The 25,991-nt window shown below is 28.8% G+C and overlaps 1 protein-coding gene across 1 annotated transcript in view; it reads right to left on the bottom strand.

Annotated features, from left to right (window-relative positions):
- Positions 1-9,951: 9,951 nt before the first annotated feature.
- Positions 9,952-25,991, bottom strand: part of LOC143197508 (putative receptor-type tyrosine-protein phosphatase mosPTP-1) — a 277,664-nt gene continuing 261,624 nt past the window's right edge. Inside the window, exons 7-8 of the mRNA XM_076406044.1 lie at positions 10,105-10,219; positions 9,952-9,965 (exon numbers count right to left, since the gene is read on the bottom strand). Coding sequence (XP_076262159.1) covers positions 9,952-9,965; positions 10,105-10,219 — 129 coding nt within the window. The remainder of the gene's footprint in view (positions 9,966-10,104; positions 10,220-25,991) is intronic.

Below are 25,991 nucleotides of genomic sequence, written 5' to 3'. Positions count from 1 at the left end.
CATCACTGATTTCCTCCATTTTTGGTAAAATTCGAAAGTTGTCTGATGTCATTGGCTGTCAAACACAAATTAAATGATGTAGCTTGCTCAAAGTCCTACAGTAGTGTTTTAATAGATGGCAGTTGAGGGCAGCAGTGATCACTGTCAATAGCAGTAACTGACTTATTGAACTGCCCTTGTATTAATACACAATTTATGCGCTTTAAGATTTTTCATTATTTTCATCCCATATGTAATTGAAGTTAATTTTATATTAATGAATTTTCTGAAGGAATTACCCAAAAGAAACTCCCATGAAATTGTTGGATTTGCTAGTTTTATTGTAGTTCTACGTTTATTAGTTTGCATGTTAATGTCAAGTGTGCTTTGCGACTTCTACAATTGGTAAAAATAGCGAACAAAGAATTTGTATTACATTTTAATGTAAATTGGATTTATTTTGCTAAAAAGTTTATAGATGGTCGAATTTGATAAAACATCAAATTTCGAAAATCGAATTTATCAAAAACAGGTGTATATAGAAGTCTAACCAAGCTCTAGTTAGCTATCAACGTCTTTCAATGGAGTTAACATCAGTAAAGTCAAAGAAATGGCGACTGAAAAGATAATGCGTCGAAAAATGTCAGATTTATGAAAAAAAAAAATCAATAATCACCTAATGTTACCCTGGTTAACTTCTTTCTCCTTCCCAAAACTCAAATTACCATTTCCCCAATCTTAAATACACGAAGACGCATTAAGAAGAAGATATTAGACAAAACAAACAACAAAAGTAATGGAAGTCGAAAATACGATTTTGACTATTGAATATAATAAGAAATTTGTATTATAACACACAAATTCTATTTAAAATTTGAGAAGAATATTCCTCAAGGATTTATTAAACAACACCATTTTTATATTTATATTATATATATATATATATATATATATATATATATATATATATATATATATATATATATATATATATATATATATATATATATATATATATATATTTAGTATATATAACTATATAATAATTTTAACCAACACAATTGGTTTAATTGTGTTTTAGAAACTGTATAATTATTATTTTGTATTAATTAACAAGTTACGGGTTATAGCAAAAATATGTAAAATCGAATATAATTTCATTATTTATAATTGCATGCGTTAAAATAATGCTGACGCTTTAACATAAATAACTAATGACAATTTAAATTCTGCCAACATTTAATATTTACACCTTGTATTAACGCGTTTGTTTTTATTAACGTCAAATCTTTTTTCTTCGTATTAACCGAATTTATTCGATAGTTAATTATGTATTTTCTATGGCCCATTCATCAGATTTAAATACATTTGAAATAGAGCGTTTATACGTCCCAATATATCAAAATAACGATAAACATGATAATATTATCAATGGAATAACAATATTTCAACGACTATTCTGTCTAATTATAGTATGATCGAATTTCTCTTTATTCAAATTTTCATAATATAATTGTGACTAATTTGTCATGAAATACCAATACCAATTCGCTGGTATATTCGACATTTCCACTATAATTTTAATAATTCCTTTATTAAAATACTTAATAACTAATAAAATGGTTAATACTAATAATAAAGGGCTATAAGAAATGTTATACGAGGGTCAGTATTTATATTTCGGGAATAGGAAAAAAACAAATAGTTAAGCTGCGAATATATTTCTATTGTTTTTCAAAGTACTCGCCACGATGATCGATACACTTTTGCATACGCTTAAACCAATTTTCAAAGCATTTATTCCATTCCGAATGAGGTATCTTCAAAACATGATTTTTGAACGCCTCAATAGCTTCTTCGGGCGATAAAAATCGTTGACTACGCAGTTTATTCTTCACGGATGGGAACAAAAAAAAGTCATTGGGTGCCAAATCAGGGCTGTGCGGCGGATGACCCATCAATTCAATTTTTTAAGTGCTCAAATAGTCTCTTATTTGAACCGATGTGTGAGAGCTCGCATTGTCGTGATGAAGAACAATCCGGGGACTCTTGTTTGTTTTACTTATTTCACCGAAGACTTCTGGCAAACAAATGGTTGTGTGCTAATCAGAATTTACTGTTCTACGGTACTCTAGAGGTGCTGTTGCAATATGACCAGTTTTTCCGAAAAAACAGGCCACTATTTTCTTTGAAGTACTTTGTGCGCGAACAACTTTTGTTGGATTTGGTTCATCTTGGAACACCCATACAGCTGACTGCTTCTTACTTTCGGGCCCTTCATGTACCGAATGTACCGAACATATGATTCGTCACCTGTCACGATTTTATAAACGTCTTTTGAAGCACCGTGATTGAATTTTTTAAGCATTTCTTTGCACCAATCGACACGAGCCTTTTTTTGAGCGATTGCCAAATTGTGTGGGTTCCAACGCGAACATAACTTTCGCACAGCTAAGTGTTCATGTAAAATCGCATATATGCTGGTGGAACTAATGCTTAGGGATGCCTCAATCTCACAATAGGTGACATCGATGTTTTCTGGCACAACAGCCGATTTTGGACGACCTTAACTTCACTTCACTAAATCAGCGATATACGGTGGTTTTTGATGGAGCTTCATCGCCAAAAGTCAAATTGAGTTGATTGATGTACTCTTGTTCACAAAAATGTTTACGATTCAGTTCCATTTTTTGCCGAGACGAGAGAAACTAAATATAAAATAAACAAATAGCGTCCGTGCGATAAAATATTCTGAGTATATATGTTGTCAAAAATGTCAAACATTACGATGGAACCGTCAGATGGATTCACCTGACAACAGTGTTGCCGAAATGCAATTCCCGAAATATAAATAGTGACCCTCGTATTATAGCGAAAATAAAACAAATGTTATCATATTTTAGTTGATAACTGAATTGGAGAAAGTATAGGAACGTTACGAAACTGGAATAAATGTCTCTATCTATATTTGATATTGAAAAATCTCGTCTCAACTTTCCAAATTTCCGACTTTTTGTGATTAAGAAAATTTAATTTAGTTCTGATCATTATGTTGCGATACGAAAACTTAAAATAGAATTAGAATACCAGTAAATATCTAGTAAATAACATTTAAGAGCAGATTCAATTTAATACTTCTTTTTATTGAATCTATTTTTTTCATTCAATTTATAGTGTGAATAATGGTAGCTCTATAGAAAACGAGACTATTATTGTAGAAGAAATACGCATGCGCTTATAAACATTAAAATTAATTAACTGCCAGCTTCTGACTGACTTGACTATTGTTTTTTTTTTCAAGGGGACTTAGATCGGTCAGACCCGAATGGTTTGGTACTAATGACTTAATTCTTGCAGTGTAGTGTTGAGATTTTATTTTTAATTGTTTTCTCCTCGTGTGTTAGAAATAGTAATCTAACTATGGACTTTCGTTTTGTTTCTAAATGTTACAGGGTGATCGAACATGGATATTAAACAGCTAACAAAGAGAATAAATGTGACGCAGTTACGTGAAAGACTCTTTGATAGAGAGGATAGTCGAGAAGAGTAAAAATAAACTCACTATAACCTTTAAATATCGTTCCAGGTGAAGGTATCGAGGTTTCATATAGTTGTGAAAATTTGCAATTTTTGTCATAATTCCTGTTGAAATAACCACAGACTAATGAAAATTACAGTAATCGTAAAGATTATCAATCTGAATGGCATTGTGTATCAATTTTTGGATAACTTTTAATTTTACAGATATATAATGAAAAGTGTATTTTCAAAAAATGAGTGAATATCTATTTATGCCCGAATAGTTTAAAAACTGTATAATTTATAGCAATTTAATATGGATTTTCGTTTCTTTTACCTCAAAATACACCTATTTTAAGATTATTGTTTTTATCTGAGACATAAAAAAATGTACACTTTTTTCATATATAGTCATGAAAATTTGCAGTTTATATAAGTTTATAGTATATTTGCAATGTTTATTGCAGTCATGTCTGATAAAATAACCACAGACTAATGAAAGTTACAGGGATTATAAAAAATTTCAAGCTGTATCTAATGATATTATAATATTTTTATTATATAGCAATTTAATATGGATTTTTGTTTCTTTCACTACAAAATACACATATTTGGAAATTTTTGTCTTTTTTTGTGAGGTAAAAAAAGACACTTTATCTATTTTTTTTTGCTATTATCAAGTGATTTTCCATAATTTCTGTTGAAACAATCACAGATAAATGAAAATTATCGAGATCATAAAGAATTTCAAGCTAAATCGAGTGGTATTACAGTATTTTGTATACAACAATTTGATTTAAAGTTATACAATGAAAAGTGTGTTTACAAAATTAGGATATATAGTTAAAAAATGTACATTCTATAGCAATTTAACATCCATTTTCGTTTTTTTTTCACACCAAAATACATATATTTTGAGAGTTTTATCTTTATTCGAGAGATAAAATCATTTAGCATATATTTCATATAATAATTTCCGATTTTTTGCCATTTTTAAATTTCTTGTTACCAGTTCCTTTCAAATAACCGTAGATTAGTGAAAATTACAGTGATTATAAAGAATTTTATTATACATAAAATGATTTATAAGTTTGTGATATCATAAATGCTGTTAAAATCGATTTAATTTCATTATATTAGGTGTATGTATTTAATTAAGTGATCGCTGACGCGTGAACTGACGTTTCTTTTTTAGTGATTTCACTTCGAACGCGATAAATTAAGGTGGTGCTGCAAGTGATGTAAAAACTAAAGAAATTAAAGTGTAACAAGACCACGCTTTGCCTATAAAGTAGCTGTTTCTCTTCTAAATACAACAGAACACGGTACGGGCGAATGAAACATAAAACTCCACTAAAGGATAATGACCTAATTCTAGAAGGATTTCGTTCAAGATTTAGCGGTGGGAATGTGTCCGCCCAAGAACCCACAAACCGAAATAAGGTCTTAATTATAACGCTATAAAACAAAAACTGTACGCTATTGGACAGAATATGCGATTCCTTTAATACATTTTTTTAAAAAAACAATTCACAATCAATTTTCTTTTTAGGTTAATGTGACGGCGGTTGCTATATATCAATAAAAAGTTCCATAGAATAAATTAATTCAATCAAAAACAGTAAGAAATAATCAGTTATATATAAAAATAATTTAATTAAGGGGTTATACTACTTTTCACTGACATAAATGATACGCTAGTTATTTATATTAGCATTATATAGAGCATTTTTTTTTGATATCTTTGGGTTTTATAGAAAAATGATAATTTTGTTGGTATAAACTCATATTTCTTTAAAAAATAGGTAATATGCTTTAATTATTTGTTTATGTACTAGGTTCCTGTCTTAATATAAACGAGAAAGTATAACATCAGAAAGCAAAACATAAGATAAATACATGAATCTTAGAAAAATCATTATAGAAGAGAACAAAAAATGATGGGAATTTGATTCCTGATATTTTTTGGTATTAAAAATATCAAGAATATCATAAGTCGGCTATGTTTTGTAAATATTTTCTGTCTTTACTTTGAAGGGTTTAGTAAACATTTGAAATTTGGTTAAAAATGACATTGATGTTTTGGTTAATGATAAGATATATATATTGAAATTAGTTCGCATTTAAAGTTTTGTGTGCTTTTTGAAAAGATCTCCTAAGGTAATATATTTAAAGGATTAAGTTCTGAAAATTTGAACAAACATTTATTTTTTTCAAATATCTAGACTATAATACACCCTTAAAATTGATAAACAATTATGCCTAAAATAAACTATTTGAGGTCACAATGCTGTTAATTTAAGAACAACCAAAAAAGTCCTAGGTACTACAAAAATAATACAAATTAAGGACTGTTCTTCCATTTTGTACAATATGACTTAGTGTTATCTGTTCCATGACGCCATTTTGTAAATTAAAATATCTTTGTATACCTGAAGACATATATGTTGAAATTATAAAATTTCAGTTAAATTAATTGACTAATCTTGGAGAAATAACTTCGCCAAAATTGATGAGTGGCAGTGTGGTATAACCCCTTAATTTGCGAAGTTAAAATAGATCAGAAAGTTTCAATGAATTTTAATTCTGAGACTTATGTAAATGTACTTTGCAGTTCCAAGATATTATACATATATACTGCATACGTCTTACATCAAACCAATTATGTAAATACATCCACGTTAAACCTTATTTATTAATAAAGATGGAAATTTCAAAGCCTCAAAATTTTAGACGCCAAGGCTTATACAATAAGCCCATATACGAATCGAATACACTTATGAATAAATAATGATTATTTAGATTTTTTGACGGTCTTAGATGTGGGAAGGATTTTTTCCTATGGAATTATTGATGACACAAATATGCTTTTTCTTTGACATAAGGCACTCCGCCGTCAGGATATTTTCCAAGGTAGGAATTTGCTAAGAGTTTGATAAATGTGTTTTTCTCCAACGTTACATTATTTTAAACTTACTAGATAACATTTTTTGCCAACGAATTTTACGTAATATTTTATGATTCCAAATGGCATATATACAACGAAATATATTCGATATATATTTAAAGAAAAATAAATCTTTGAAAGTTGCGAGAGATATTATTATCAATAGGTAGTAATGCTGTCAAATCACTTGCTGACAATATCATTCACGATTTTTTACACTTAAATGTATCACTGTCTATCAAGTTTTCTTTATTTTCTCCCATTATCAGTTCACATGGCATTCAATATCTTTTCTCTCACACATTTTAATCATCAGTGTTTACTTATTCTTCATCCTACATGAGAAGAAGATTTGCGCTACTTAGTTCTTTAGTAAATATCCCGTAATTCGTTAAATTTACCAAGAAATCATTACAACTAAAAGAGAACATTATAATAGAAAAAACAACGATTGATATAACCCCTTAATTTTGATAATTTTTGTAATTAAAATATAACAATTTTGTATCTGTGATACGTAATTGTTATATTTTTATTTAACCTTAACATATCTAACCCCGTTTTATGTCATTTTATTATCTTTACACCTTCGCTTTTTATTTATTTGCGTTATCTGTTTCATCCCAACTTTTATCCCTATTTATCTTATATTTTAACTTATTTGTGAATTAATGTCCCTTTATATTTCGAATGTTTGTTCCCTCTTGAGTGTGTCCCTTTTACGTTGGGGTCCTAAACCCTTCCTTTCTTGTTTGTGCATTTTTTTTCTGTTCTGTTATTTACATTTTCCATCTGGAATGTCCTTACATTGTTTGTTTGAGTTTGTGCGGGTAGCCAAAAATGTTTAACGTGTTGATTAGCATTCAAATTACAATAATAACCGCCCAATCCAGTCAGTATTCTTAGTTCTTACATATATATTTTATCAGTAAGAGTGATAAGTTCTCATATACAGTATTGAAATTATTTACAGCCTGGAAATTTCAGGAAGTTTTTTTTTGCATATTTTTTATACATTTAAGATTATATACTCAAGAGAATCTGAAATTTCAATTATTTTTTGAGTTACAGCAACTTACGTGTTATATAAATTCATAACTTAGATATACTTAACTCCATATATATTAAAAAACTCAAAACAATAATGTTAGCAATGTTTCTGTTAATTAATTTTTCTTGCACTAAAGTAAATACAGTAATTGTTTAGCAGCCAATTCAATATTTTTAATGAAGATTTTTTATCAATTCTGACAATAATGGATGTTGAGGGTATCACCATTGCTACTGAAGCCCATACATTTATTGTCAGTTGCAAATAAGCAATGTTTTATCATTCTGAATTGCCTCTGTTGCTTCTAAGGAGGCTAGAGAAGCTGACTAAGATGAAAGAGCTTCTGAACATTTTTATTTTGAAGTAAAAAAAGTTCCAGTGTGAATATTAAAGGCCACCTGAGCTATGTTATTCAAAATTTTGCTTTTCTACACTAACCTGATATTATTTCTCAAGTTCTCCTTAAATGACTTATTTGTAATTTATCTACTTTATCTCCTCTGTGTTTGGAAGTTTTGTATTAAAACAAATCTTCCCAAGAACAGGACTATAGCGATTAGAACTTACTAGACTACTGCTGATGGTAGTTTAAACAAGAACTCTGTGTGTTTCAACTATTGATTTATTTTTCTGCACAATCTCTTGATAAACAGTGATAACTTATTAGGTTTTAACATGGTAGGGATTCCAAAAAAATATCGATAGATCAATATTTTTTGAAAAAAATATCGATATTATTGTTAGTCGATATTTTTGGACATATTTGAAAAAAAAATTAAATATATTTCTTAAACATTATTAGAAAACCATTTAATTATTTTAAATAAATCTTTAAAATTGGTACTTAATTTTAAACGTTTTGTGTATTTTGGTACTTGATTTTAAATGTTTATTAAAAATATCCCTACTTTTTAAAATATTTCAAGAATATTTTTTAAGATATGGATATATCGAAATTGATATATACGTTGATACTCTTATATCAAGTCATCAAACGAAATAAAAGTCTATAGATATATATCACTGCTGCCAGTAATATCTAAGGTTTTTGAAAAACTCCTATTGAAAAGAACATAACCGATCATAGAGAGAAAAAACCAACACACCAACTTGGGTTTATTAACAAGCATTCAACAATTGATCGGGTCCACAGAATAACAGGTGTTATTGAAAAAGCATACGAAAGTAAAAAAGTATGCCAGCTATATTCTTAGATGTAGCACAAGCCTTCGATACGGTTTGGCATGAAGGCCTTGTTCATAAACTACAGAAAATGTTACCAAAACAACACACCGAACTATTAAAATCGTACGTTACAGCCATAATACTTAGAGTAAAACAAGAAGAAGCTTACTCTACAATAAAAGAAGTTAAAGCAGGTGTACCACAAGGAACTGTACTCAGGCTAATGTTTTATCTAATCTACACTTGTGATATACCACAAACGGAGAATATTACGATGACTACATTTGCTGATGATACTGCGATTATAGCTGTAGGAGACAATAGTGAAGAAGCCTCACGAAAATTACAACAGGCAAGTGACATAATTGGACACAAGCTTGAAAAATAAAAACTAACGAAACTAAATCTGTGAATATGCAATTCAGCTACAATCAGACCGTACAAGCACCACTAAATAATACTATCATTCCATATAGCAACAACGCTGAATATCTCGGAATGAATCTTGATGCAAAACATCGCTAAAAGGAGCATATAAGAAGGAAAAGAAAAGAATTGGAACTGAAATATAGGAAAATGTATTGGCTAATTGGAAGAAAATCACAATTAACAGTACATAATAAATTGCTATTATATAAGCAAATAGTGAAACAAATATGGACATATGGAGTTCAATTATGGGGTGTTCTGCAAAGAGCAACATAAACAAAATACAAATTTTTCAGAACAAAGTGCTGAGAAGTATTGTGGGCGCACCTAAATAGTGTAGGACTGATTACCCACATCGAGACCTTCAGATACCTACAGTCAGTCAAGAACTCAAGAGAATTGTAAGGGGCACGAGGAAATACTCCATTTTCATGAGAATATGGTATTGCAACTTTTGGATACCACCAGAGCAGGACACATACTCAAAAGAATGGAACCATCTGATCATGAGTAGTGTTGTGTAGTGAGGTGCATATAATAAAAAATACAGCAGTGACATGTATAAACATTCTTTCACCAGAGACTGAGAAAGGGCCGATGGGTCCCCCTAGTTATATACATAGATTTAAGTTATAATAAAGACAAATTGTAGGTTTGGAAACAACTAGTAACAATGTAATAATTAAATAATAAAAACTCCCATACCACAGTATATTGAAATAATTATATATTAGTGGCCGCTAGTTATTATTTTAATGAACAAAGAGAAGTGGATAATAAAAAAAATTGGACCATAATTGGAATCGTAAAGATTGTGGACAGATTTCAGTTGTAAAGTTGGTTAACTTTCAACCCCTGAAAACAACTACGCCGTTAGAGAACGCCTTGTTAATACACCTTTATCCGAAAGGGTCTAGCAATTTCCTACCTTAAAAGATAGTTGGGAACACGGCCAGAATAAGGACGGTGAATATCAACTAATTGTAATACTTACGTCCTTCGTCTGTAATAATTAGTAATGTTGTATTTGGTCCATATCCTTCAGGGTTAAACACGCTCAAGCCGATGTGGTATTCTGTGTGAGGCAGCAAGTTTCCTATTATATGTTTCTGTAACAAAATTAACAGAATTGATCTTAAATGAACGAAACACCACCTCAAGTAATTATGTCATGTCTGCACCTGTTGTTTTGCCAAACATAATCAAATCGAAAATCCGTTGTTTCCCTCTGCAGTTTAATGGAATCTCTCAGAATATTTTAACAAGGTAATTAATTAATACAACCACCGTGTGTTTTCTATTAAATTAATTAATTTCTTGTAGCTTATCAACAGCCCGTTAAAAAATAAGTTTTGGTTGAGATTTTACCATATCTAACATTGTTGTTTTTCGACAATATTTCGCTTAATCATTACTTATTTTTGATCATGTTATATATCACTTATATTACCTTAACATCTACATTAAATACAATAAATTCTACAATAAATTAAAAATATGTAAAGTTAAGAGTGTATTCTAGTCTAGAAATTTGGAAACATTGATATTTTTCAAATTTTCAAAATTTAACCTTTTAAGAATATGCTCTTAAGAGAATATTTCAAGATTTATAGTATTTTCGAAAAAAATACACTAATTGTTTAGCAGCCAATTCAATATTTTTAATGAAGATTTTTTATCAATTCTGACAATAATGGATGTTGAGGGTATCACCATTGTTACTGAAGCCCATACATTTATTGTCATTTGCAAATAAGCAATGTTTTATCATTCTGAATTACCTCTGTTGCTTCTAAGGAGGCTAGAGAAGCTGACTAAGATGAAAGAGCTTCTGAACATTTTTATTTTGAAGTAAAAAAAGTTCCAGTGTGAATATCAAAGGTCACCTGAGCTATGTTATTCAAAATTTTGCTTTTCTACAATAACCTGACATTATTTCTCAAGTTCTCCTTAAATGACTTATTTGTAATTTATCTACTTTATCTCCTCTGTGTTTGGAAGTTTTGGATTAAAACAAATCTTCTCAAGAACTGGACTATAGCGATTAGAACTTACTAGACCACTGCTGATGGTAGTTTAAACAAGAACTCTGTGTGTTTCAACTATTGATTTATTTTTCTGCCTAAATTTTATAAAAAATGCACAATCTCTTCATAAACAGTGATAACTTATTAGGTTCTAACATGGTAGGGATTCCAAAAAAATATCGATAGATCAATATTTTTTGAAAAAAATATCGATATTATTTATTTTGACTTGATTATTTTATTTGAAGTAAAAAAAGTTCCAGTGTGAATACTAAAGGCCACCTTATATATAGTTTCTCTCTGCAGTTTAACGGAATCTCTTAGAATATTTTAACAAGGTAATTAATTAATACAACCACCCTGTGTTTTCTATTAAATTAATTAATTACTTGTAGCTTATCAACAGCCCGTTAAAAAATAAGTTTCGGTTGAGATTTTACCATATCTAACATTGTTTTTCGAAATTTTTTCGCTTAATCATTACTTATTTTTGTTTTTTGTGTAATTTAGGCATTATTATCATTATGTTATATATCTTTGTCACAGTTTCTTTACCTTAACATCTACATTAAATACAATAAATTCTACAATAAATTAAAAATATGTAAAGTTAAGAGTGTATTCTAGACTAGAAATTTGAAAACATCGATTTTTTTTCAAATTTTCAAAATTTAACCTTTTAAGAATATGCTCTTAAGAGAATATTTCAAGATTTATAGTATTTTCGAAAAAAAACCGGCTGAAAAATTTCACTTTCCATATTCTCAAGGTAATAAAACCTCTTAATTTGTGAAGCCATAGGAATTGGCATTAAAATTGGTACTTCATTTTAAAAGTTTTGTACATTTTGGTACTTGACTTTAAATGTTTATTAAAAATATCCCTACTTTATAAAATATTTAAAGAATGTCTTTTAAGTCGATACTCTTATATCAAGTCTCCAAATGAAATAAAAGCCTATAGATATATATCACTGCTGCCAGTAATATCTAAGGTTTTTGAAAAACTCCTATTGAAAAGAATAAAACCGATCATAGAGAGAAAAAACCAACACACCAGCTTGGGTTTCTTAACAAGCATTCAACAATTGATCAGGTCCAAAGAAAAAAAAACAGCTGAAAAATGTCACTTTCCATACTCTCAAGGTAATATAACCTCTTAATTTGTGAATCCATACGAATAAATAAATAAGTCTGTAAAGTTAAGGGGACATTCTAGTTTAGATATTTGAAAACATTGATTTTTTCATATTTTCAAAATTAAACCCTTTAACATTAAGAATGTGCCCTTAAAGGGCTTGTTTAAAATTTAAGCTATTTTTGAGAAAAATTATCTGGAAAGTGTTCTTTATTCATACTCCCAAGGTGGCATAGTCTCTTAATTTGAGAAGTCCCTCAAAAAAATCAATAAATCTTTGAAGCTAAGGGGATATTCTACAATAGAAATTTGAAGAAATCGATTTTTTTCATATTTTCAAACCGTAACCATTTAAGAAAGGTATATTCTAGAGTATATTCAAAATTCTAGAGTATATATTTCAAAATTCAAGTTATCGGAAATCTAGATGATTCAGCTCATATAGCTAAAATATATAGATCATTTTGCAGACTTATAAGATACAATAAAAACTAACAAGACATTTCAAGTTCTACTGATCCGATTTATTTGACATTTGGTATTAGCCCTCTATACATTCTTCTAGAGTATTAAAGTAAAAAAATAAACACAATTTTTACATAATTATTGATATTATGGCTTTTGAATAGTAACATTTTGTTACACTTTTGCTTCGATAAAATATAGATATTTTAAATTTTTAGAACAAATTATTGAATGAGATGCGAAAATATTATAAGCTTTACATTACAATTAACTATTTGGAATGTTAACGCTTAGATATCAGAAAAGTAAGTTGTTCTTTTGTTCTCTATGTTTGATGAAAATGATGTTGATGAGGACCAGCTTGGTACAGCATCATTCAGAAACAATTGGTAACATAATTAATCAGTTGAAAATGTTATCTTTTGTATTCTTTTCCACTGTAAGTATTCGTATCACTCCTTCACTGTGTTAAGCTGATGTTTCTTTCATTTATTTATTGTGTACTGTGTGAATATATTGTTTCCTTGTTTTGTTCTTCCTATTTTTCCATTATTTCTTTGTTGCTTTCAGAAAAATTATCCATTTTTTACTTTTATAAGGGATTTTAGTGATAGTCATTATAAACAACAAGTAATCGTATTCAAACAAGCACTAAATCATCTAGAAACTATATGTGAGAGAAGATTAGGTAATGCATTTATTATATAACTTTTCTAGGGAAATTTGACTCAATCCTCCTTATTTACCAGATATATTTCCTTGTGATGATGGTTAATATCGGGCAATAGAGCATAATCTGTCTACAGGTAATTTTGAGCATTTTTAAAAAGTTAAAAAATGTATCGAATTTAAAAATAATGTAGACAAAAAAATTTTTTCCGGAATTTTTGAATTTTTGCCGGAAAAATCTAGTAAAATTTAAATAAAATTGAAAAAACCCTTCCAGTATTTCAAATATCTCAATCGGAACAGTATATTAACATTATAGCAGTTTAACTTCGTATAGTTTAGTCTTAGTCGTAATTAGATTAGATTAAATTGAATTGAAACTTGCCTCAGTAAATTTTCTCCACTTTATACTAAAGGTAACGATGATCGTTGAATTAGCAAGTTGCATGCGTGAAATTTGGTCAACCATATGATAACTTAAGCACTTTAGTTTGCAGCGTTGGTATTTGAGATATTCGAAGTTCGGTAAAATTGGTTTTACTATAAAATTTTCCGTTGGATAGTTTGGTATCGTTATAATTGGATATAGACACATTATTTTGATGTGACTTATTGTTTTTTTTACTTATGGGATTTTTAACCACTTTTATTAACATTTTTTAAGGTTTTTCTTTGGTAAGGAAATATAAAATATTCAATAAAAAAAAGTTGTACTAAAAGTTGATTAGATATTGATGACTAATTACTTTACCCGGAATAAAAGTTATTTCTAGAAAAAAATAGATTTGAAAGAAAAATTGACGTTTGAAATAATGTAACTATAAATGAGTGCTAAAATGATCCCAATCTGTTCGTGACGTAGTTGTTTCAGTCGCACTGAATGGTTTCTATAGATATAAGACTTATTTATTTATTAGTTTAATAATTTTGTGTTACAATTATACATTGATAAAAATTCGAAAAAAGCTGTGTATCGTTGTAAAATGTGGTTAAATCTTGTTAAGACCATTCTGATGTAAGTATTTACTATTTTACCTACCCTTAATTGTCTTTAAAGTGTATCGTAAATGTAATAGCAATGTAAATAATACTGTTGATATTGATTGATGATGATGATCATGATGATTTGTTTCGATAACTTGTCATAGAATTATTCAATAGACATTTTTAGTTGTTCCAACCCACTAAATGTCTTTAGAGAATATATTTCTTAATACAATTTAAACAAAACTTAGTTAGTAGTGTTTTCATCTGATGTATGATCATGAAAACTATAAATATCACAAAACTTTTTAAAAACAGTGTTATTTCTATAAAATAATTCATATGTCTTAACGCACTGTTCAAAATGAGGCAGGTACATCTTAATATTCCTGTTTTTTTTAATGAAAATGTTCTTATTTTTATTTTAACATAACTACTATCAATTATGTGTCTATTTCAAAACAGTATTTCCGATAAAATTGTATTTATTTCTAGATCAAGTCAAACTGCTACCGGAAACTTACACTGAATAAACTCCATCGATAAAAAGGTGTGAATATTGCTTTTAACGTTTTAGAGTCTTCAAAATCAAGGAAAAAATGTTGTGTACAATAAATTTGTGTTTATAAAAAACCCTTAAAATTAATTCACACGCATAGAATTTATGGGATTTTGAATGGTAAATAAAGTTACACCGCTGTTAACTATCATAATATTAACATATTATTTTATTTATGATGTTCTTATTCTTATTTTAATATAAGTATTATCAATTATTTTTCGCTCTCAAAACAGTATTTGCGATAAAATTGTATTTATTCTTTTTTTAGATCAAGCCAAAGTGCTACCGGAAACTTACACTGAATACAATATATTTGTTTTTACAAAAAAACCCTTTAAAATTAATTCACACTCAACGAATTTATTCAATTTTGAATGGAAAATAAATTTGTTCAAATTATACCGTTATTAAAATATGTGCAATGTAGATAATGTCTTGTTCTAAACGTAAAATTGACGAAATTTAATTCCTATTCCTTGAAACATATTATTCTCTGTATTCATTTCGGCAACAGTCCTAGCGCATTTAGTAAATTGATGCGATTCTTGGAATAGGTTTAACCACCAAAACAAACACAATCACTCAGGTAATTCTAATTAGAATACACAAAGCAAGAACATTTATACATTAATTTAAATAAAAATTGAACAGTGAATGTTGCTGCCGTCTGGCTTAAATTTCTGTTTCCCAAAAGGGCGCTTACTAATTATGCTCTCGAATCTTAATTGGCCTCCTTAGGGAACGTCTGAACATGATTTTGCCAGAATTTACCAACATAAAATTTTTGTGTTCCTGATGTTTTTCGTTTTGCTTCCGTTTTTTTTTCTGTTGGCGATCATTAGCTAGTCAATAAAAACGTTAATTTTCTAATGTAAAAATAATTAACTGTCCGAATTTCGGATATAATTAAAATTTTATTTGGATTCTGAAGATATTTCCAAGAAATACAAATTGCCCGTATAAAAAATATCCCCAAGCTAACCAACAAAAAATATATCAATATTTTAACTTAGCTGCGAAAATATATATATTCTCTTTATTGTAACATTTCAACGATTTCACTAATATTAAAATATAACGACATAGATATAAAATATAAAAATAAAACTGAGTCATAAATAATAAGATTTGGCTTAGACAACAATAAGACTGGGGCATGGATGTAATTTTTGTTTGTGATTGTAATTGTAAATGTTTTTATAGGCAACAGTGGAAAATTCTACAAGGAATAACCATCCCAGTCACGCCAGTAACCAGGCTGGGTAAGACCGGATGTCTTCTGGGATGGTCTCTAAGTTGGTCACTGGCCATCGGTAGGCTTAATGCCGAAAATCGTGGATCGGAGCCCACGTTCAATAGTAGGTGCTGTCCTCACGCATAGTGTGCGTGTTAAAATATATAAATAAAATAACAATAAAAAAACGTGATGCTATATTCCTTAAAGAAAGGAATAGTGAAGAAAACGAAGAAGAAGAAAAATACAAAACAGATTAAGGTAAAAGGGGGAAAGTCAACTGTAGAATGCTAGAGTTGGGATTGGCTGTAAAAAAGAACTTGTGAATTATTAAAAAATACTTTCATGAAAGGCAAACTGGATATAGAAGTAGTATCAAAAAATGCCAGGAAATTCGGAGGAAAGAATACAGGTCTACAACATTATCAATAATAAAGAACAACTTATCAAAAATAAAAATAACCTGATCAAATTTTATAAAGTGGAATCTGTATCTATATATGTATATAATTTGCATTAAATTTTATTGGATAGTCATCCAGCGGCCAATAATATTCAGTTACAATATAACATTTTTGAAATCGTTAACGAATATATAGCCGTAAAATTTTTATATTTAAATTTATTACCCCATAGCTTTAAACAGTCTATTTCAGGATAGTGTGGTAATAAAAAATATAGTTTTAGTTATAACCCCCTTATAGTTTTTTTGTCTCGTGTGTGTGTAATTTTATAGGGATCTATAAATGACATTGTGGATATACATATACACGTATATAATACAAAATAATATTAAAATATGTATATTTTTACATTTATTATCGACTATTATTCCATAAATCTGGTAAAAATGCAAGCAAGTCTGATTCCTGGTTGTTCCCCTTTTAAATATCGACAAAATCAGAGGAAATTGTCAATGAAAATGGACAAATACTTGATAATAATTTGAATTTTGATATAGAACGAAATATTTTGATAATATATTTAATATAAATCGAAATCGATATGTAGATATTTTTTAAATATCGATATTTTACTAGGCGGCCGATACCCCTTTCAACAAGCACTCTTTCAATATACCTATTTTATTTTCCGGACTTAGTGCTCCTTATTATTTAACAATAGAATTATTGTCCGGCAATTAATTAAATACTTTTGTTAAACCTATCAAAAGTCATTAAAAAATATCGATTCTTAATTAATTTAAAAATTCAGTACATTTATCTGTACAAATACGATGCGCACTGGTAAACGTAACCACTGCCACCAATCAGAAGGGCCGGGTGCTGACCGAGAGAGTGAAAGAGATCAAATATCACAAGATTAGCTTACCTGAATGTTTTTTTCTCTATGCTGCTAGCTCCCGTAGTATATTAAATCACACCAATGTGGAGGAAACTCATTAATAACTTTATTTATAATTAAGAATATGCTCTTAGCATAACAACAAAAGTTTTTATATTAAAAATCATCTATATTTTTTCTGTTATGATACATCAATATCACAACAAAACAAACCGACTGAAGATATTTAAAATAAAATGGTTAAACGATATCAAATCCTTTAGTGGACTGAATTCTTATTGAGGATATATCTATCTGTATAATTTATGTATATAATTTAAATTAAGAGCAGTAAAATAGCCAGTATGTGTTATCTAATTTGCTAAAATGATCTCATTCTATTAAATAACGGTTTAGTGCCCTAAAATTTTAATGATCATAAACGGCAAATCCCCATACCGTTTGGCGGTAATAATGAAACCTCACCGTTTTGCAATTTAATGTTGGCTTTAGTCTTGATCATAGTTTAGTTAAACCTACTCTAAATTCTTGTAGAATATACAATGTAAAATGATTTAACCAGAAAGTGTTACACAAGATTATTTTGTTTTAATTTGTATGCAAATAATAGGGCCGCGATTAATATTTTAGTTATTACCGGTTTTAATTGGTCGAATAATATGAAAAACAACTCGTATTATGGAATTTAAAATATTAATAGCTGTTATACAGTAGATGGCCAAATTATTAAGAATAGTAGTTGTATTTATGTAATTTATAGTTTATTATATTTGTTTGAAAACATTATGTTGTTTTTAAAGCGTTATTATGACATTTGTCAATTGTATGACGTTTATTCTCATTCAATCATTGTCCGTTAAAACGTTTTGCTGTATTGTTGTTGTATTGTCTAGATACAGTAATCCCTATACCTCGTTACACGCGGTCTCACCAAACATTTTCTCTTTTCATGTTCCAGCTAGCCAAGGTATCATCACACGAGGATCCAATATCAGCCACAAGAAACCTCCAACTTCATCGTATCGTATCAAAGCAAATGAGATAAAATCTATCCGAGTGACATTCATCTTTTGTAGAAGAACATATCCCTCAGTAAAATTGAATAATCATGAACTTCCGCAAGCAGACAACGTTAAATCTCTGGGAATGCATTTTGATGGATGTTTGACATGGAAGAATATATATAGTGACAAAACGCAAACAGCTTGAGCTTAAACTAAACCAAATGTATTGGCTGATAGGGCGTAAATCTAAATTATCATTAGATAACAAGGTTTTGCTGTATAAGTCAATACTTATAATACTTAGCAAATTTAACATAGATATCCTCCAAAGGTTCCCGAATAAAGTATTGCGAGTCATCGTCGATGCCCCATAATACGTCTCCAACAAACTAATTCCAAAATGTTAGTAGTCTGAAAGACTATTAGTGCATCCCAATGCACTCGACAAAGAGTTAAACGTGCGCGATGACAGTGTAGTGCATAGGTTCAAACGCAAACTACCATACGAACTGATTAATAGACACATAGAGTGAGATCTAATAATCTCTAGAATAAGTTAGAATAGATTTTAGAATAAGATTTAGATTATAAGTTTTACAGCAGATCACTTACTGAAGCGCTTTTCTACATGTCAGGATAGTTATATTATATAACGGAAATCGTATAATAATACTTATTGCCCACGGGCAGATTATTGTAGTTCTAAGAGAATAATAAATAAAGCTAGCTAAGGACCGATTAACTCTTGTTTTGTTGTAACGCCACAAGACATTTTATGGTGAACTCAATGCTTGTTTACCCTTTTGGCCAATGAAAAATAAAAATAAAGACTGTCTGTCTGTGTTGTGGAAAACAAATTTTAATGCTTGGGTTACGATGACGCTATTTACATACTGGTTTACTAATTGTTTTGTGCCTAGTGTTAAAAAGCATTTGGTATGAAAGTCACTATTATTTAAGGTACTTATTGGGTGTGTCTATTGGTGATGCGCCCGGATATCCAGAGACCTTAAATTTAGTCGATCCCACTGTGAAAATACAATATTTACCTCCCGACATAGCTTCGCTTCTGCAACCATTAGATCAGGTTATAATAGCAGCATTTAAACGATATTATTTAAGAGTATATAGTCTAAAAGATAGATAAGTATAGTATAAGAGTCTAAAAGGTACAATAGACAGACATGTTGATAAATCGTAATAAAAACTAAGTTTGGGTTATCTAGAGATTATACAATAAAATAAGGAACATGTTCAACTAGGAGAAACAACTTCGCCAGTACTTTACTACACATGTACATAGTTTAGCTGTTGAAATAATGGCAGAGGCAGCGCAGCTTCTAAAGATTTGTAGATTCTTTGATGTTTGTCACTTCTACCTTATAAGTATCTTATCATTATCTTCCTCCTTTTCACTTACTTGTCCATTGTTTCTGCTATTTTACTCATACTTACTCTGTATTCATTGTAAAATAATTATTATTAACCTCAATAATAAACTTTAATATTTTTCTTTCTACCACCTATAGTGAAGAACTATTTTAATGAATTTCAAATATAATTATAAATTAGGTAGGTTAGAATAAATTTGTTGGTTGGTCGACATATTATTAAACCGTAGTATTAGCTACGAATATAAATGTGCGATAAAAAAGTTAGAACAAGCACACGTCAAATCGAAATCTAAATTAATTTCAGAGATGATTAATTTAACACAAGATTATATTTCGGTCCAATTTGTTGTTTTTATTTTGGGCAAACCGAGGTAACATAATCACGTTTGAAATAGAGTTTTCGAATATAATTCGCGGATGTCGATTGGTTGACGTTATTTCAAATGTTAATTTCGTATAAAATAAATTCTTGTTTATAATCAAATTATATTTGTTTATTTACGCGAATAAAAATATGTTACATCGTGTCAGGTATTTTGATAAATATATTTTCATATGTAATTATAGAATTTAAAATGTATGTATATTAGTTTTCTCAATTTTTCGCTGGTTAAAAATCATTTCTTCAGCATTTCGAAACCATGTAACAGTCAAGCCATACTTGAGCACGTGGTAATCAGGAAGCACTATGTTTGGTGAGTATGCGCACTACACCTTCTTGGTTCTCCAGGTCATTCCATACCACTGATATCTAAATCACCACTTCCATATCATTGGAAATAAGTGGGAAGTCCAAAAAGGGTTTTAATGAGAATATCAGCACATCTCTTTAAGTCAAACGATAAAAGCAATAATACTAAATGGAAAACTGTTATTTTATATAGAGACATATTAAACATATCGAATTTAAGAGTTAAATTAGGTTGTTTATATTGACACTTCGCATATCTATCAATAGCCGATCAAAATATGTGCAAGGACATCATAAGAGAGACAAGTAGACATCTGTTATATCAGCTGTTGATGGCCTGAAACGATACTACCAATTCATTTGCAATGCAAAATAAAATAAAGCTTATGATAATATTAAAATTTATATTTGTCATCACCTCTTTATCAGACAACCACAATGATAGCAGTCGCGTTAAATTACTGAATTGCATAGTACCTGGACCTTCTATTTTACGTGAGCTTCAAACTACTAATAATTATAACTATTTCTTAAACGAAAATGTATATATTATGTTATACCAACAGAAAACAATATAAATCACTTTTAAATAATTTTCCGATAAATAATTTAACGATATAATTCTGGAGTTACCTCGAAAGATTGCGGTAAACGCAAATATAGCGATTAACTCAAAACGCTGTAAGATATTGGTTAAAATTATACTATTAAGTAAGATATCTAATATAAGATCTAGTTTTCTTATTCATAGGAAATTGATAGCATAGTTTTGTTCCCAAGGAGCCATTTAAGCATACGTGGGGTCAATGTCTGGGGACTAATTCTCCTAAAACGTCTTGGAGATCCTTGTTAAGAGCGAACTATGGACTCTAAATTGAACATTTATTATTCAGGGATCATTTTCAAACATGATTTTTTATTTTCTCCTTTTAAAAACAAATTTTTTCCTTTATAAAACAGAATGGTAATAGAAAGAATAACAAGAGGAGACAGAAGAGTGGCATTTTAAGAAAAACACTTAAGACTAATTCTTAAGAAAAATCAATTTAAGGCTTAATTCTTTCCATAGGAACATTCTTATTTAATAACTGTAAACCATTTTATTTATAATATCTCTATATTTCAGACATTTTTCAAAAATACATTTTCTGGATCATAAATAATGATCCCCGGGATCCAGATATGACGAATACGGTGATATTAATTATGTAAATAGTTAGTTTGTTGTATTTTTTTAAATTGCAGTCTAATACTAATTATATATAGCTCAATTTTTGGTCTTGGAAAATGAAATTAATGCATAAAATACGTAATTATTTAGGTCATTAACATTGATACTTTTGGAATATAATTTTCTGTTTAATTCATATCATATAGATCAAGCCAGATGTTTCTTTTACAGATTTGTTACCAACTGAGGTAGATTTCAAGATAAAAATTACGTGACGATTTTTTTGTAACTTAATATTTGAGACTCAAAAAGAGCAATCCATCAAGTTATATTCACCAGATATGGCATCATGTGAGTTTTTCCTGCTCCCTAGTTAATTGAAGCCATAAAAGGTTCTATTTCAGTTAGTTTATGAATAATACTTAATGGATACAAAGTTAAAGATAAGAATGATTTTTCAAAATATATTTCATATACAATTTCGAACCCTTTTCATATATAAAGCATATCATTATGTTAGCTATAGGCAATTAAATATATTTAATGATTATAGTGGAAATTATTCATAAGACTTAATCCACTGTCTATACTAGTGACTGAAACTTTGAGGTTTGAGGAGTTGCTGATAACAAAGTTTGCATCAAAATTCATATACGGATGAGAACCCGCTTATATCCTTTCCAAGTTCCAAGTCAAGTTCCCATATATGCTAAATTTAGGTACATGCAAATTGCATATACGTCGGTTTGTTTCCCAATATTAAGGTGAATTTGGTAAGACATATTATTAACGCAATAATTGAGGAATTCTGTTACCTGACGTTTGAAAGACACAAGAGCTCGATAGTAATTAGATTTATCACATAAATTTAATAAAATAAGCCGGTTATAGTTTATATAAAAATAAGGGCAATATAGAAATTAATTGGTAATATTAATCTTTGCACATTTTGGTAAAATCTAAACTCATTGTCATTCAACTTTTTATTGAAGAAAATACAAACATTTAATAAGTCAAAAACAGCAGTTTAGTTTTAAGAAAATGTATTTAAAAGTACGTCACATTGACAAAATTACCAATATAACTAACAAACACTAACAAATAATGGAAACCAATATTTCTCTAAGGAACATTTTCTAATTTCAGTACAACAGTTTTTGTTAACATAACCAGTATTTTAGACAATACAATTGTGTAACTAGATCCTTAATAAGGCAGGACATTTCAGGATGTTAGAAAAGATCATGGAGATGAAACAGAAGTGAAAAACATCTTTATAGTTGTATACATTTTCTGTATAACTTTTTAAACTGAAAAGTAAAATAAAATAATTCTGGCAACTATTACGTATTTCTCTGTAGAAAATAATTTTCTACGAAGAATAAGATGGATCTTGAAATAATTAGTGCTTTAATTCCCAAATATTAGGAATTTTTGTTGTTGTATTCTGGAAGCAGATACGTTTACCGAGCCTTTTTTCATGAACCTTTGGTCAATTCGTTTAAAATAGTACAACAATATCTTACATTTGTTGTTTTATGAATTTGGAGGTATTGGGCCATTAACATTCTTGTTGAACCTTAAAAAACCGATGTCCGATGATCTTGAAACCAAATTAAAATTCAAGGGTCGAAATATATCTACGCTAAATGTAGACAATGTGTACAGCCTTGGCCAACTGTCAAATTTCATGACTACATATATGGAAAAGTGCCAAAACTGTTTACCTCTCAGATAAAGACAAAACTCTCAAATTATATGTATTTTGGGGTGAAAAAATCTAAAATTCATGTTAAATTGCTTTATAATTTATAATTTTCAAGATATACGACATAAAGAGAAATACGATCATTTTTTGAAAATACATTTTTCATTGTATAACTTGGTAACTTAAGACTATATAATAATTGTGGTACTATCCCTCGATTCATCATAAAAATCTGTATAATCCCTATAATTTTCTATAATCTGTGATTATTTGGATGGAAATGGTAGCAAAAAACATGAAAATTCACGAAAATAGCAACTTTCCACGACTATATACATGGAAAAAAATGTTAAAAACTTTTATCTCTCAGATAAAGGTAAAAATATTAAAATAAAATGAATCTTGGGGTAAAAGAAATGAAAATCCATGTTAAATTGCTTTAGAATTGCGACATAAATAAAAATACGCTAATTTTTTGAAAATACACTTTTTTCTCATAACTTAAAAACTAAAGGTTGTATAAACAAAGCTATATTACCATTGGATTCAACGTAAAATTCTTTATAATCTCTGAAATTTTCATTACGTTACGATTATTCGAACGGAAATTACTAAACAAATTGGAAATGGTACATTTTCTGGGCTATATATATGAAAAAAGTCTACAAGAACTATTTTGGAGGCGACATACACTAACATCTATGTTAAATTGCTATAGAATTTATAAATTAGGGATATTTAGATATATAATATAAATTTAATAAAATATAAAGTTATAGTTATTTTTTTAATAAAAGTGACAGCCTGCCATTGAACAGTTAATATCAGTTTCTGTAAACGTGATGGGTGTTCTTATAGCCACATTTGTTGTATAAGTAATTTCTTTAGTGGAAAACTTTTTCTATTATCGGGCAAGATAATAGTTCTTCTTCGATTGTGAGTATTATAAAAACAATTAATGTGAACACCGTTATCTATTATTATACATTTTGTTGGCATAAACTCTCTGACTAACTCCCATATCACATATTAAAATTTTAATAATCAATCCATTTTAATATACAAATTAATAACTTTTTAATTACTGTTATAATTAATAAATGGTTAATTAAAAATCAATCGATAACTAGTTCGACGTTGTTTTGATAGAATAAAGATAATGCAGTAATAGAGGAAAATACAAATTTCAATTAATATTAAAAATAGTTTCCGAACTTTTACTGTTTTACCAGCCATTATAAATATTATAAATAATTTTATTTATTATATATTTTTATAACATATATTTATAATATATATTTTATGTAAATAATTTTAATAAAATATATATTAATTGTTCTTTATGCAAATTAATTTTGTATGAACGATATTGGTTTTTAGTCTAATGGATATAATAAAATGTAAAGTAAAGTATGACAATAAAAAAACTTATGTTATTAGGAAACATAAAATTCTAAAGATTTATAAAATTTCTCACTCGGCTATGTTATTGTGTACGCACTTTCTTTCCATCCTCTTAAGGTAGTGGGCTGCGAAAGAACTGATAAGATATATCCCAAAATACTTTGATTGGACAAGCTTGACGTAAATTAGGAGGATTTTTCCTTTTGGACTTAATACTGTGTGTGCGTGCGATGTTCCTAGATAATGGAGCTTCACGAGAGATCAAGCTTTTAATACCACTATCCATTAGTATACAAAATGTTCAATTATTCGAAAGGAAATAACGATTATTTATTCATTTAATTATCTAGCATTATTTAGTAATAAAAATTAGTTATAATTTTTTATTCGTTTATTAGAAACTTCAATAGTTGGAAATGAATGTAACAAAAATTCTTGTTCACTAACAAATATCATAATCACTCCATTTGATGGCCAGTCATTATGCTCATGGAAGGAAAGTAGTTCTTTAACGAGTATTCATCACAATTTGCTTCCGAAGCGAAAAATCGACTTATTCTAGCCCAAATTCGCCTAATCAGGGCTGATTTGTACGTACGTAATAGTTTGACCACTGAGAAATAGACCTCCAAGTGAATAAATGGAAATATTTGGCGAATGGATGGTTGTTATCAGCTAACTTTATTTTCTGTCAAATAAATCTGCGCAATTTAACTTAACAACGAAATTGGATCGTATATATTTTGCTTTATTATGATTTTTTTTGCGAATTAATTTTGAGATATTTTATTATTGTTACTATTATTTAAAAAAGTTGTTAAACAAATGAAATTTTTACAAAACAAATTAATTACGAAATAGTTACAATCTAAACTCTGAAATGACGAATTACAAGCCAACAAAAGGATGTTAATTTCCTGTTTATATCAAATAAGAAGAAAGTTATGATGAATATCATAGATTGCCGTTGAAAATTTATAGTAAACATAAACGAATAATTGGTCTAAACACCTCATCAAGAGATATCGCTGCTTCCAAAAATATCTTTTTGGAGTCTGAGGTACTCTTTGTCCTCCTTGTGTAGTACTTACTATTATTTATTATACCTCTCCAATTCGTTTGCTAT

The sequence above is a fragment of the Rhynchophorus ferrugineus genome, unplaced genomic scaffold, assembly GCF_030347505.1.
Source record: "Rhynchophorus ferrugineus isolate W39M unplaced genomic scaffold, kcgeb_rfMv2 rfM5, whole genome shotgun sequence".
Classification (NCBI taxonomy): Eukaryota; Metazoa; Arthropoda; class Insecta; order Coleoptera; family Curculionidae; genus Rhynchophorus; species Rhynchophorus ferrugineus.
The sequence above is the reverse complement of the archived record's forward strand: the minus strand, read 5'-3'. Positions and strand labels throughout refer to the sequence as shown.